Below are 14,715 nucleotides of genomic sequence, written 5' to 3' on the forward strand. Positions count from 1 at the left end.
CCCATCCAGTCCAACACTCTGTGTCACATAAGAACATAAGAGAAGCCATGTTGGATCAGGCCAATGGCCCATCCAGCCCAACACGCTGTGTCACATAAGAACATAAGTGTCAGCTTGTGTTCAATTGCATCCTATTGATCCTAACCACATTGCCTATACTGTTTATTTGCTTAGAACTAACCCTATTGCACTTTGATAGAATGTTAGGTATGTCAAGTAGGATGAGGGAAGAGCGGGGCACCAGAGGCCATAAACGGCGGGAAGACCAGAGAGAGACACCGCCGCTTCCCAGGCGCCGCAAGGACATCGGCGGAAAGGGGGAGTGTGAATGGCTCAGGGAGAGAGATAGCCAGCGTGTGAGTCAAACACCTCCGAGAGAGAAAGCAACTTTGTTTTGAGAATGATTTCAAGCCCCCTGTCTTTGATGTGCCCCCATAAATGCTAGTGCCCTTTCCATGTATGTTATCACTCTCAAAGACCTTCTGCAGTAGTAACATTGTGTATCCAATAAATGAAACTTATTTTCAAAAGAAAGAGTTCTATTATTTTGGAGTCTCAATGAACCCTGCGCTGACAATAAGAGAAGCCATGTTGGGTCAGGCCAATGACCCATCCAGCCCAACACTCTGTGTCACATAAGAGAAGCCCTGTTGGATCAGGCCAATGACCTATCCAGTCCCAACACTCTGTGTCACATAAGAACATAAGAGAAGCCATGCTGGATCAGGCCAATGGCCCATCCAGTAATACACTCTGTGTCACATAAGAACATAAGAGAAGCCATGTTGGATCAGGCCAATGGCCCATCCAGTCAAACACTCTGTGTCACATAAGAACATGAGAGAAGCCATGTTGGATCAGGCCAATGGCCCATCCAGTCAAACACTCTGTGTCACATAAGAACATGAGAGAAGCCATGTTGGATCAGGCCAATGGCCCATCCAGTCCAACACTCTGTGTCACACAGTGGCCAACAGTATATATATTCACACACTGTGGCTAATAGCCACTGATGGACCTCTGTTCCATATTTTTATCTAACCCCCTCTTGAAGCTGGCTATGCTTGTAGCCGCCACCACCTCCTATGGCAGTGAATTCCACATGTTAATCATCGTTTGGGTGACTTTTATCTTCTCGTAATGGCACCAAAGTATGATATCCTCATTTTAATCATTTCACCTTCTAGGGAGAGTTGAGTTTTGATTTGATCTAGAACCCACTGTCTTTTTGGTGGTCCGCGCTATCTGTAAAAACTCTCCTCCAGTACCACATTTCGCAAGAAACAACTTTCTTCCATTCTTCATTGCCCAGCTTTCGCTTTCACACGTAGTAATGGGGAATATTGTTGCATGAATCAACTTGATCTCAGTCGGCAGCAGGGCTTTTTTGGGAGCAGGAACTCCTTTGTATATTAGGCCACATACCCCTGGTATAGCCAGTCCTCCAAGAGCTTACGCAGGGGTGTCAAACATACCGCCCATGTGCCGAATCAGGCCCCGGGCTACTCTGCTTCTTTCTCCCTTTCTCTTGCTTCCTTCTGCATCTCAGCTTGCTTTGCAAGGCTTGCTCAATTGCACTGGAGCTACAGGGCAAAACCTCAATTTTCTCCATTGGTTGAGGCTCCTTCCTCTCCTGGTCCCCTGGGGAGGGAGGGAAAGAGCCAGCGCTTCCTTTGCCCAGTTCCGTGGATCCCACAGGAGAAATACAAAAAAAGCACCTTTAAAACCAACAAGTGCTAATGTTTTAAGCATGTTTTATTTTAAGTTATTTTTAAAAAAAAAAAATCTTTAGTTTTGTTTGCCTGTGTCTTTTAAAAAGTTTATCTCTCTGCTGCCTAATCTTAAATGGGTACACACACGACCCAGCCCAACAAGGTCTCATTTAGGTCAGATCCGGCCGTCGTAACAAATGAGTTTGACGCCCCTGGCTCTACTGTAAACTCTTGGAGGATTAGCTGCATCAAGTGTGTGTGGCCTAATATGCAAAGGAGTTCCTGCTACAAAAAAAGCCCTGGTCACCAGTGACATCCTTACACTGAAGAATCTTTTCTAGCTGCTTCTTGTCTCCTCTTCCCAGCCTCTGCCTCCTTCTGATTCCTTGTTTGCTGTCTCCCTTTTGGTTGATGACAGAGCCAAGGAGCAGCGTATCTTCAACACTTTCATGTTCTTCATCTTTAACCCTAAATTTATGCAATTCCGCACTAGTCATTGCTTTTGAGAGCCAGTTTGGCGTAGTGGCTAAGGGCGCACGTTTGATTCCCCACTCCTCCACTTGAATCTACTGGAGTGACCTTGGGTCAATCATAACTCTGTCAGAGCTGTTCTGCTCAAGAGCAGTTTCTGTTAGAGCTCTCTCAGCCCCACCTACCTCACAGGTTGTCTGTTGTAGGGAAGGGAAGGGAAGGGAAGGGAAAGGAGATTTGTAAGCTGCTCTGAGACTCCTTCGGGTGGTGAAGGGCAGGGGATAAATCCAGTCTCCTTCTCCTCCTTCTCATGATGTTCAGCTGAAATCCTGCTTTGGAGCTTCCTGTTTTAACCTTCATTCATAATTGTTTTGTGTCTTCACTATTTTCTGCCAGTAATGTGGTATCATCTGCATGTCTCAAATAGTTACTGTTCCTTCTGCCAGTTTTCACTCAACCTTCATCTAAGTCTAATCCAGCTTTCCTTATGATTTGTTCTGCATACAGTGTTTCCAGTCTCCGGGCCATTGTTTTGTTTTCCATATTTGTTAACATATTCGTGTTAAGATTTTGAGGGGCTCCTTTTCTGTGTCTTGGAATAGCTCTACTGATATCCCACCTAATCCTTAGGATTTGTTTCTCCCAGCTGCTCTCAAGTGTAGCTTTGCTTTCACTTTCGAAAACTGTTGGTTCTTCAAAAGATTCCTCTCGACAGGAATCTGTCATCATTTCATCCCTTCTGTATACTTCCTCAGTGTATTGTTCCCATCTTATCTTTGATATTTCTACCTCTACATATTTCACTAGGCTGGGAAGAAGAAGAAGAAGACGACATTGGATTTATATCCCACCCTCCACTCCGAATCTCAGAGTCTCAGAGCGGCTCACAATCTCCTTTATCTTCTTCCCCCACAACAGACACCCTGTGAGGTAGGTGGGGCTGAGAGGGCTCTCACAGCAGCTGCCCTTTCAAGGACAACCTCTGCCAGAGCTATGGCTGACCCAAGGCCATTCCAGCAACTGCAAGTGGAGGAGCGGGGAATCAAACCTGGTTCTCTCAGATAAAAGTCATTGCACTTAACCAGTACACCCAACTGGCTCTCGAGTAAACCCAATCCTGATTCTTGCGCCTGTGGTTGAAGCAGCTCTGATGATGGATACAGTTATGAGGAGTCTGGTAATGAAGAAGATACTGGATTTATATCCCACCCTATACTCTAAATCTCAGAGTCTCGTGGTGGTCACAATCTCCTTTACCTTCCTTCCCACCCACAACAGACACCTTGTGAGGTGGTTGGGACTGAGAGGGCTCTCACAGCAGCTGCCCTTTCAGGGACAACTCCTACGAGAGCTATGGCTGACCCAAGGCGATTTCAGCAGCTGCAAGTGGAGGAGTGGGGAATCAAACCCGGTTCTCCCAGATAAGAGTCCATACACTTAACCACTAACGGGGCAGGATCCAATCATAAGAACATAAGAGAAGCCATGTTGGGTCAGGCCAATGGCCCATCCAACCCAACACTCTGTGTCACACAGTGGCCAATATATGTGTGTGTGTGCGTGTGTATATATATACGTATACACACACACACACACACACACATATATATATGTGTGTGTGTGTGTGTGTATATATATATATATACACACACACACATATACACGCTGTGGCTAATAGCCACTGATGGACCTCTGCTCCATATGCTTATCCAATCCCCTCTTGAAGCTGGCTATGCTTGTAGCCACAACCACCTCCTGTGGCAGTGAATTCCACATGTTAATCACTCTTTGGGTGAAGAAGTACTTCCTTTTATCCGTTTTAACCTGACTGCTCAGCAATTTCATTGAATGCCTACGAGTTCTTGTATTGTGAGAAGGGGAGAAAAGTACTTCTTTCTCTACCTTCTCCATCCCATGCATAATCTTGTAAACCTCTATCATGTCACCCTGCAGTCGACGTTTCTCCAAGCTAAATAGCCCCAAGTGTTTTAACCTTTCTTCATAGGGAAAGTGTTCCAAACCTTTAATCATTCTAGTTGCCCTTTTCTGCACTTTTTCCAATGCTATAATATCCTTTTTGAGGTGCAGTGACCAGAATTGTACACAGTATTCCAAATGAGACCACACCATCGATTTATACAGGGGCATTATGATACTGGCTGATTTGTTTTCAGTTCCCTTCCTAATAATTCCCAGCATGGCGTTGGCCTTTTTTATTGCAATTGCACACTGCCTTGACATTTTCAGTGAGTTATCTACCACGACTCCAAGATCTCTCTCTTGGTTAGTCTCTGCCAGTTCACAACCCATCGGCTTGTAATTGTAGCTGGGATTCTTGGCCCCAATGTGCATTACTTTGCACTTGGCCACACTGAACCTCATCTGCCACGCTGATGCCCACTCACCCAGCCTCAACAGATCCCTTTGGAGTGCCTCACAATCCTCTCTGGTTCTCACCACCCTGAACAATAGAGTGGTATCTGCAAACCACTAAGGGGGCAGGATCCAATCCCCCCAGGTGGTTCCATTCCTTCTCTTACTCAACTTCCTTGCTGTTGTTTCAGATGTGGGAACAAAGCGTGAAGATGGAAGCCAAGTTCCCTGAGGAAGAATCTTCATCAGAGAAAAGTCAGAGAGCCCAGGAGCATGCCCAAGATGCCTTGTCAAGTGGTAAGGATGCCTCTTGCCCAGATAGGACTGTCTAGTCTAGTTGTTGGCCAGAAGGTTCTGGGCAAGAGAAAAGGAGAATGCTTTTGCAGACTACATGGAATGGAATTCTGGGGTATTGTGTTGTAAGATGTAGTGACGGCCACTCCACTTGAAGGCGGAGAAGGCTAGGGTTGCCAACTCCACTTCAAGAAATATCTGAACTAAGAACATAAGAGAAGCCATGTTGGATCAGGCCAATGGCCCATCCAGTCCAACACTCTGTCACATAAGAACATAAGAGAAGCCGTGTTGGATCAGGCCAATGGCCCATCCAGTCCAACACTGTGTCACATAAGAACATAAGAGAAGCCATGTTGGATCAGGCCAATGGCCCATCCAGTCCAACACTCTGTGTCATATAAGAACATAAGAGAAGCCATGTTGGATCAGGCCAATGGCCCATCCAGCCCAACACTCTATGTCACATAAGAACATAAGAGAAGCCATGTTGGATCAGGCCAATGACCCATCCAGTCCAACACTCTGTGTCACATAAGAACATAAGAGAAGCCATGTTGGATCAGGCCAATGACCCATCCAGTCCAACACTCTGTGTCACATAAGAACATAAGAGAAGCAATGTTTGATCAGGCCAATGGCCCATCCAGCCCATCACTCTGTGTCACATAAGAACATAAGAGAAGCAATGTTGGATCAGGCCAATGGCCCATCCAGTCCAACACTCTGTGTCACATAAGAACATAAGAGAAGCCATGTTGGATCAGGCCAATGACCCATCCAGTCCAACACTCTGTGTCACATAAGAACATAAGAGAAGCCATGTTGGATCAGGCCAATGACCCATCCAGTCCAACACTCTGTGTCACATAAGAACATAAGAGAAGCAATGTTTGATCAGGCCAATGGCCCATCCAGCCCATCACTCTGTGTCACATAAGAACATAAGAGAAGCAATGTTGGATCAGGCCAATGACCCATCCAGTCCAGCACTCTGTGTCACATAAAAACATAAGAGAAGCAATGTTGGATCAGGCCAATGACCCATCCAGTCCAACACTCTGTGTCATGTAAGAACATAAGAGAAGCCATGTTGGATCAGGCCAATGGCCCATCCAGCCCAACACTCTATGTCACATAAGAACATAAGAGAAGCCATGTTGGATCAGGCCAATGGCCCATCCAGTCCAACACTCTATGTCACATAAGAACATAAGAGAAGCCATGTTGGATCAGGCCAATGACCCATCCAGTCCAACACTCTGTGTCATGTAAGAACATAAGAGAAGCCATGTTGGATCAGGCCAATGGCCCATCCAGTCCAACACTCTGTGTCACACAGTGGCCAATACACACACACACACACACACACTGTGGCTAATAGCTACTGATGGACCTCTGCTCCATATTTTTATCCAATCCTCTTAAAGCTGGCTATGCTTGTAGCCGCCGCCACCTCCCGTGGCAGTGAATTCCACATGTTAATCAACTTGGCATGATCACACTGCTCTTCCGCTTATGAGTTGTGCCCGGGCAGCAACCGAATAAGCAACCTAGATGCGATTCAGGGGGAAGCTGCCAGCAGGCTTTTTAATCCTGATAGGAGGCGTCTGGAAACAGGGTGAGAGCGGGTGTGGCTTTGAGGGCAGACATGCTTGCAGGATCGTGCACATTTGATCCGAATGGGAGACGTGGCTAGGCCAGGCCAAATCTCTTGTGTGGAAGCGCCCAAGGTTTTGCAGCCCTGGGAAACAGGGATGTATGAAGCAGAATCCAAAGAAGCAAAAAAAGGGATCTCAAGACTAACATCCATCCTGCCAATCTTATCTCACTTTCAGGCAGTGAAGGGATGTCGTCAAGCTGTCATCTTCGCAGACGAATGGGAATAGCTGCTCCACCTCTGGCCCAGGTAGGGAAGAAGATTCAGGGATGATCAGGTCCCTCCTCCTTTCTCAAGGAGGCTTTTGGTCCAGCTGATCAAGGAGAGGGAGGCTCTGAATCCCACTCTCTCTCTACCCATACCAAAAGCTCAGGGGTGAAATTCTAGCCGGAGCTTGTTGGCATATTATGCCACACACCCCTGATGTGGCCAATCCTCCAAGAGCTTACAAAAGAAGAGCCTTGTAAGCTCTTGGAGGACTGGCTACATCAGGGGTGTGTGGCCAAATATGCAAAGGAGCACCTGCTACAATTCTACCCCTGCAAAAGCTACATCCTGAACTCTCCCAGAATTCCCCCTTCCGTTGCACATTCTCTGCCTGGCATGATCTCTGATGAGTGACTCTGCTTTTTCTTGCAGTCTCCATTGTCCTTTGAGGAGGTGGCCGTGTATTTCACTGAGGCCGAGTGGGCCCTGCTGGATCCGGGCCAAAGAGCTCTCCACAGGGAAGTCATGCTGGAGAACTATGGGAACGTGGCCTCTCTGGGTAAGGATCTTTCCTAGGTAGCCGAGGTGCAAATTGCTGCCATCGGGATGATGCTCAGATCAAAATATTGAACAGTAATATGTCCTTTTTCTTAGAGCTTTAGGTTTAAAACCAGTTTGGTACAGAGTCATAAAAATATTGGATATGCAACTGTGGTATATTTTTGTACAACTGTTTTTGTATTGTATAATATCTGTTTTTGATGTTGGGTATATTTAGTCAGTCTCAAGGGAAATCAAACCAGACTGTTCCCTGGAAGGTCAGCTGCTGAAGCTGAAGCTCTAATACTTTGGCCACCCAATGAGAAGGGAGCACTCCCTGGAGAAGACCCTGATGGTGGGAAAGACAGAAGGCAAAAGAAGAAGGGGACGACAAAAGATGAGCACAGAAGAATAGATGCTTTTGAGCTGTGGTGCTGGAGAAGACTCTTGAGAGTCCCTTGGACTGCAAGAAGATTAAATCAGTCCTAAGGGAAATCAACCCTGACTGTTCCCTGGAATGTCAGATGCTGAAGCTGAAACTCAAATGTTTTGGCCACCCAATGAGAAGGGAGCACTCACTGGAGAAGATCCTGATGCTGGGAAAGACAGAAGGCAATAGACGAAGGGGGCAGCAAAAGAGATGATGATGATGATGATGATGATGATGATGATGATGATGATGATGATGATGATAATTATTATTATTATTAATATAAATGATGATGGCTGGACAGCATTACTGTCATATAGAGGAGCGTTACTGATGTAACAAACACAAATTTGAGCAGACTTCAGAGGATGGTGGAAGACAGGAGGGCCTGGCGTGACTTGGTCCATGAGGTCGCAAAGAGTCAAACTTGATTGAACAACAACAACAAATATTTAGGGAAAATATATGACCAGTTTCTCAGTTTGGGAGGAATGAAGATTTGATAAAAGAAACGGACATCCATTCATGAGCAGGGTCATAAGAACATAAGAGAAGCCATGTTGGATCAGGCCAATGGCCCATCCAGTCCAACACTCTGTGTCACATAAGAACATAAGAGAAGCCCTGTTGGATCAGGCCAATGACCCATCCAGTCCAACACTCTGTGTCACATAAGAACATAAGAGAAGCCCTGTTGGATCAGGCCAGTGGCCCATCCAGTCCAACACTCTGTGTCACATAAGAACATAAGAGAAGCCATGTTGGATCAGGCCAATGGCCCATCCAGTCCAACACTCTGTGTCACACATTGGTCAAAAAACCCAAGTGCCATCAAGAGGTCCACCAGTGGAGCTAGAAGCCCTTCCACTGTGCCCCCCCACAAGCACCAAGAATACTGCCCCAGACAGAGAGTTCCAACAATAAGCTGTGGCTAATAGCCACTGATGGACCTCTGCTCAATATGCTTATCCAATCCCCATATAGAGGCTCGGGTTGGTGGCTCGGCTCCATGTGTGGCTGCTGATTGGGTCTCTTTCTTTATTCCAGCAGAAGATGTAGAGGAGATGATTGGGGAATTCCAGGGGTTCCCATTGGAAAAGGCCAAAATGGAAGATGCTGGTCACCTCAGAGATGGACCACAGAGGCAGGAGGAAAGCCACACAGGTAAGAGGAGCGATAAGCGCATTCCTTACAAAAAGGGGGGGGTTTCTGTGAAATCCCAATGGAAGAAGAAAGATCAATCAAAAAGAGAAGGAAAAAAGGCCTCCATCGTAACCAGAGAATCCTCTCCAGGCAAAATGAAAGTGTGGCCTTTGCAAAGACCTTCAGTCAGAGAATGGATTTTTGCAGACGCAGATTCCCTTAGGAGCGAAAGCATATAATTGTGTGGAAAGAGATTCAATCAGAAAAAGAAGCTTGGCTGCTTCACATTAAAGAAATCACACAGGTGGGGACTGGGATTACTGTTCCCTCTAAGCGGAGTGAACGTGACCGAGCATACAGTTTTTTAGCCTCCAGCTCACATATTTTTATTTATTATTATTTATTTATTAATTCGATTTATTTCCCGCCCTACCCCACCGAGGTGGGCTCAGGGCGGCTTACAACATGAAAACCAACAAATCAATTTAAATACATTAAGAATACATTAATAATTATAATTATACAATAAAATACTTAAAATACATATAAAATAACATAAAAACACATAAAGCTCATAGAGCTCACATCGGTATGTACTATGCTACCATTCTTTCAAATCAGTTCTTCAATATTCCAATATTAAATAAACTGGTGTTCGAGATTAAGTGTTCAGGCATTCCGATAGCAATTAATTGTATGCCAACCGGAAGAGGGCTGTTTTGCAGGCCCTGCGGAACTGTTCAAGGCTCCGCAGGGCCCTCACCTCCTCCGGGAGCTGATTCCACCAACAAGGAGCTACAATCGAGAAGGCCCTGTCTCTGGTCACTTTCAGACAGGCCTCCTTTGGCCCAGGGATTGTAAGAAGGTTTTGGGACCCTGATCTCAGCACTCTCTGGGGAACATGTGGGGAGAGACGGTCCCTAAGGTAGGCAGGTCCCAGGCCATAAAGGGCTTTAAAGGTCATAACCAGCACCTTGTACCGAACTCGGTATGTTATCGGCAGCCAGTGCAGTCCCTGAAGCCCCGGCTGAATGTGCTCCCATCTAGGGAGCCCTAACAACAGCCGGGCAGTGGCATTCTGCACTAGCTGCAACTTCCGGGTTCGGCACAGGGGCAGCCCCATGTAGAGGGCATTGCAGTAATCCAACCTCGAGGTGACCGTTGCATGGATCGCTGTTGCCAGGTCGTCGTCCTCCAGGAAAGGAGCCAACTGCCTTGCCCGCCTAAGATGAAAAAATGCGGACTTGGCAGTGGTCGCTATCTGGGCCTCCATAGTTAAGCTCACATATTTTGCTCAAAAAGTAGAATTTTTGCGCACAAGACTCTGCAGCTTAGAGGAAACGTTGACTGGAAGCTATCTAAACTCAGAGACCAAACAAGTGTCTCTCATGCATGAGGCTTAATTTACATTTAAAGTGTACATTATTGTACAGTTCAGTGTACAGCAGAAAGAAGCCACTGAAATATTTGGAGTGCACATGGAAATTCAGGTACAGCCTTCCAAGCTGGAACGGGTCCAGAGGTCGACGAAGATGGTGAGGGGTCTGGAAACCAGGTCCTATGAAGAAAAGCTGAAGGAGCTGGGGATGTTCAGCCTGGAGAGGAGGTGGCTGAGAGGTGATATGATCACCATCTTCAAGTACTTGAAGGGCTGTCATATAGAGCAGGGGTGGCCAATGGTAGCCCTCCAGATGTTTTTTGCCTACAACTCCCATCAGCCGCAGCCAGCATGGCCAATGGCTGGGGCTGATGGGAGTTGTAGGCAAAAAACATCTGCAGAGCTACCGTTGGCCACCCCTGATATAGAGGATGGTGTTTTGTGGCCCTAGTAGGACCAGAACCAATGGGTTGAAATTAAATTAAAAGAGTTTCTGGCTCAACATTAGGAAGAACTTCCTTACCGTTAGAGCGATTCCCCAGTGGAACAGGCTTCCTCAGGAGGTGATGGGCTCTCCTTCCTTGGAGGTTTTTAAAGAAAGGCTAGATGGCCATCTGACAGCAATGAAGATCCTGTGAATTTAGGGGGAGGTATTTGTGAATTTCCTGCATTGTGCAGGGGGTTGGACTAGATGACCCTGCAGGTCCCTTACAACTCTATGATTCTATTATTGCATGTGTGGGTTCTAACAGGATCTCTTTCTTTATTTATTCCAGCAGGGTGTGACCAGAAAGAGAAGGCGGATGAGGAACTACATCCTCTACCACCAGATGAAGTCGAGAATGAAGACTTGAGGGGACTCTTCAGAAATCTAGGTGGACTGAATTGGCAGAAAAGAAACCACACAGTCAAGAAGAGGGGTAAACCCATTCTTTGCCAAAGGGGGGATTTCCATGAAGTAATTCACGTGAAGAAGGAAACGTACAAGTGCTTGGTGTGTGGAGCGGACTTTTCAGATCAATCCCAATATACTGTTCACTTACAAATGCACAATGGAAAGAAGACCCATCAGCATCTGGAGTGTGGAAAGACCATGATTCACAGAGCAGAGCTCCTTAGACATCAAAGAAGACATTCAGGAGAGAAACCTTATCACTCCTCAGTCTGTGGCAAGAGATTCTCCAAGAAATCAGATCTTGTTCAGCACCAAAGGAATCACTCAGGAGAGAAGCTATACATATCCTCAGAGAGTGAAATGTTGTTCTCTGATGGAGGAAAAGATAATATACATTTTCCAAACCACGGTATAATGAATGCGTGTAAATGCTTTTGGTGCGGAATGTACTTCAGAGGCAGAGCACAGCTTCTTCGGCACCAAAGAATCCATAGAGGGGTGAAGCCTTTTGAATGCTTAGAGTGTGGAAAGAAATTCAGTAAAAGCAGTAATCTTCACCACCATCAAATAACCCACACAGGGGAGAAACCTTTCGAATGCCCAGAGTGTGGGAAGAAATTTAGTAGGAGTGCTGATCTTCAGCTTCATCAAAGAACCCACACAGGGGAGAAACCTTTTGGATGCTTAGACTGTGGGAAGAAATTCAGTCAGAGTAGTACCCTTCAAAATCATCTAAGAACCCACACTGGGGAGAAGCCTTTTGAATGTTCAGAGTGTGGGAAAAGGTTCAGTAGGAGTGGCCATCTTCAGCTGCACCAAAGAACCCACACAGGGGAGAAACCTTTTCAGTGCTCACAGTGTGGGAAGAGATTCAGTCAAAATGGCAATCTTCAAATTCATCTGAGAAACCACACAGGGGAGAAGCCTTTTGAATGCTCGGAATGTGGGAAGAGATTCAGTGACAGAAACATTCTTCAAAATCATCTAAAAACCCACACAGGAGAGAAGCCTTTTGAATGCTCAGAGTGTGGGAAAAGATTCAGTGACAGAAGTGTTCATCAAATTCACCTAAGAACCCACACAGGAGAGAAGCCTTTTGAATGTTCAGCGTGTGGAAGGAGATTCAGTACAAGTGGTAGTCTTCAGCGGCATCTAAGAACCCACACAGGGGAGAAGCCTTTTGAATGCTCAGAGTGTGGGAAGAAATTCAGTAGGAGTAGCCATCTTCAAAGGCATCAGAGAACCCACACAGGGGAGAAACCATTTGAATGTTCAGAGTGTAGGAAGAGATTCAGTCAGAGTAACTGTCTTCAGCTACATCAAAGAACCCACACAGGGGAGAAGCCATTTGAATGCTCAAAGTGTGGAAGGAAATTCAGGTTGAGTGGCCATCTTCAAAGGCATCTAAGAACTCACACAGGGAGAAGCCATGTAACTGCTTAGCCCAGAGGTGGTGAAGTCATTTGTTACGAGGGCTGGATCGGACATAAATGTCTTTTGTCAAACCAGGCCATGTGTATCATAAAACGTAATGCCAGGTACCAAAGATATAAACCTCAGAAAGAACACAGGAAACCCAACCTAACAGAGCAATTGCAGAGAATTAAGAACTAAAATGAAGTTGGATTGCCTATGTAGGAAATTTTACAGCACCATTTTAAGTTTAAATTATAAATTGTTTATCTGTGTTTTGATTTTATAATTATAAGGTATTGTTATTGTTGTATTATGACCGTGAGCCGCCCAGAATCTGCATGGAGTGGGCGGCGTGTGCATTTAAAGCAATACCAACATGCGTAAAACATCTTTTATTTAACAGTTTTTGATAAGTGACATTCCTTGCATTGAATTATGGCATCTGGATTCTAAAGGTATTGAACACCAGTGTTTGAGATGCTGGGGCCCTCTGCTAATGCCATGGTTTGGTCTTGACAGAATGCCAGAATGCATTCCGAAATAGATACATGTGTACTATTGGTTTATCTTTTCCCCTTCTTTAAAATGAATACTGAAATTGTTTCCTGCTTAAAAATGTGTGCAGTATGGTTTTATTTTAATAAATGGTTTTAACTTTGGAACATCTCTCTCTCTCTGTCTCTCTCATTATGGGGTTCTTACTGAACCCGGTGGGAATGGGAGTCCTAATCCAAAAACTCCATAGCAGTTCTCTCCGGATTCTGGAGCAAGAGTCAGGATTAACTGGGGGGGGGGGGATATTCCTCCAATCAGAAAGAGGCCCTTGGAATTTGTTAATTGTCGCTTAGCAGATCTGGCAGCTTGAGCCCTTGTAAAGAGACACTGACGGCTGGCTCTGAGCTCAGCTTGGGATTCCCCCCCTCATGTCCACTGGAGAGGGGGCAAGAAATGTATATTTGGGGGAGTTAGAGTTTGGGCGAGGCTGTGAGAAGGGGGGCTGCTGGAAGGGGACGGCAGGAAAGCCTTTGCAACCATATGGTGACAACCAGCCCCCCATTTGATGATGATACTGGATTTATATCCCGCCCTCCTCTCCAAATCTCAGAGCGGCTCACAATCTCCTTTATCTTCATCCCCCACAACAGACACCCTGTAAGGTAGGTGGGGCTGAGAGAGCTCTCACAGCGGCTGCCCTTTCAAGGATGACAACTGCGATAGCGTTGGCTGACCCATGGTCATTGCAGCAGGTGCAAGTGGAGGAGTGGGCAATCGAACCTGGTTCTCCCAGATAAGCATCTGTGTACTTAACCACGACCCCAAACTGGCTCTCTTTGGGCTGAAAGAAATGACTTATTCAGAAGAAAACAGGACAGAAGTTCTTTTGATGGTTGGCCGCACGTGTCTGGGATGACCCTGGGGGGGGGGGGCGGCATGTGCCGGAATGAAGAAATTCTTCAGAGAAATATCCTCCCCTCTGATCCCATAATGAAGTTAAACTCAGAAGCTTGGGGGCTCTCGAACAAAGCTGCATTTTTTTCGTGTTTTTTCTTTTCCAGTTTGGTGTAGTGGTTAAATGTGCAGACTCATATCTGGGAGTACCGGGTTTGATTCCCCATTCCTCCACTTACAGCTGCTGGAATGGCCTTGGCGTAGCCATAGGTATCGCTGGAGTTGTCCTTGAAAGGGCAGCTACTGTAAAAGCTCTCTCAGCCCCACCCACCTCACAGGGTGTCTGTTGTGGGGGGAGAAGATATAGGAGATTGTAAACCGCTCTGAGCCTCTGATTCAGAGAGAAGGGCGGGGTATAAATCTGCAGTCTTCTTCTTCCATAATGGAGTCAAATGTTTGTTGTATACATTTATGGCATTATTTTTAAAAAAAAAAATCTGTAAAATTGTGTCTCAGTGAGAACAGTGCACTAGGAAGTAAACAAATGCGGGAGAGGAACTAAACACCATATTACAGGGGTGTCAAACGTGGCTCAGACCAAATCAGGCCTCTACAGGGCTCCAATCAGGCCCCCAAGCAACTGGCTGTCATCTACTTCCTTCTCCCTCTCTCTTGCTTCCTTCTGCATCACAGCTTGCTTTGCAAGGCTTGCTCAACCACACAGGAGCTACAGAGCAAAGCCTTTATTTTCTCCTTTGGCTGAGGCTCCTCCCTTGGGGAGGAAGGGGAGGGGAGGCAGAGCTTGCT

The 14,715-nt window shown here is 46.1% G+C and overlaps 1 protein-coding gene across 1 annotated transcript; it reads left to right on the forward strand.

The window, feature by feature from the left end:
• Positions 1–221: 221 nt before the first annotated feature.
• On the forward strand, positions 222–12,590 carry LOC132571730 (gastrula zinc finger protein XlCGF57.1-like). Its single transcript, XM_060238526.1, has 4 exons — positions 222–356; positions 4,748–4,853; positions 8,735–8,851; positions 10,988–12,590. The coding sequence occupies exons 1-4, from the start codon at positions 222–224 to the stop codon at positions 12,544–12,546; spliced, it is 1,917 nt and encodes a 638-aa protein (XP_060094509.1). The 3' UTR covers positions 12,547–12,590.
• The last annotated feature ends 2,125 nt before the right edge of the window (positions 12,591–14,715 follow it).

Source organism: Heteronotia binoei, chromosome 5 (genome assembly GCF_032191835.1).
Source record: "Heteronotia binoei isolate CCM8104 ecotype False Entrance Well chromosome 5, APGP_CSIRO_Hbin_v1, whole genome shotgun sequence".
In the NCBI taxonomy this organism is placed as follows: Eukaryota; Metazoa; Chordata; class Lepidosauria; order Squamata; family Gekkonidae; genus Heteronotia; species Heteronotia binoei.

What these genes read in the sequence shown, in the direction of transcription:
- LOC132571730 (XM_060238526.1), top strand. Translation starts at nt 222, where the DNA reads ATGAGGGAAGAGCGGGGCACCAGAGGCCATAAACGGCGGGAAGACCAG. An exon ending in CCAAGATGCCTTGTCAAGTG is followed by an intron (nt 4,854 to 8,734) that starts GTAAGGATGCCT and finishes TCTTTATTCCAG; the next exon opens with CAGAAGATGTAGAGGAGATG. An exon ending in GCAGGAGGAAAGCCACACAG is followed by an intron (nt 8,852 to 10,987) that starts GTAAGAGGAGCG and finishes TTATTCCAGCAG; the next exon opens with GGTGTGACCAGAAAGAGAAG.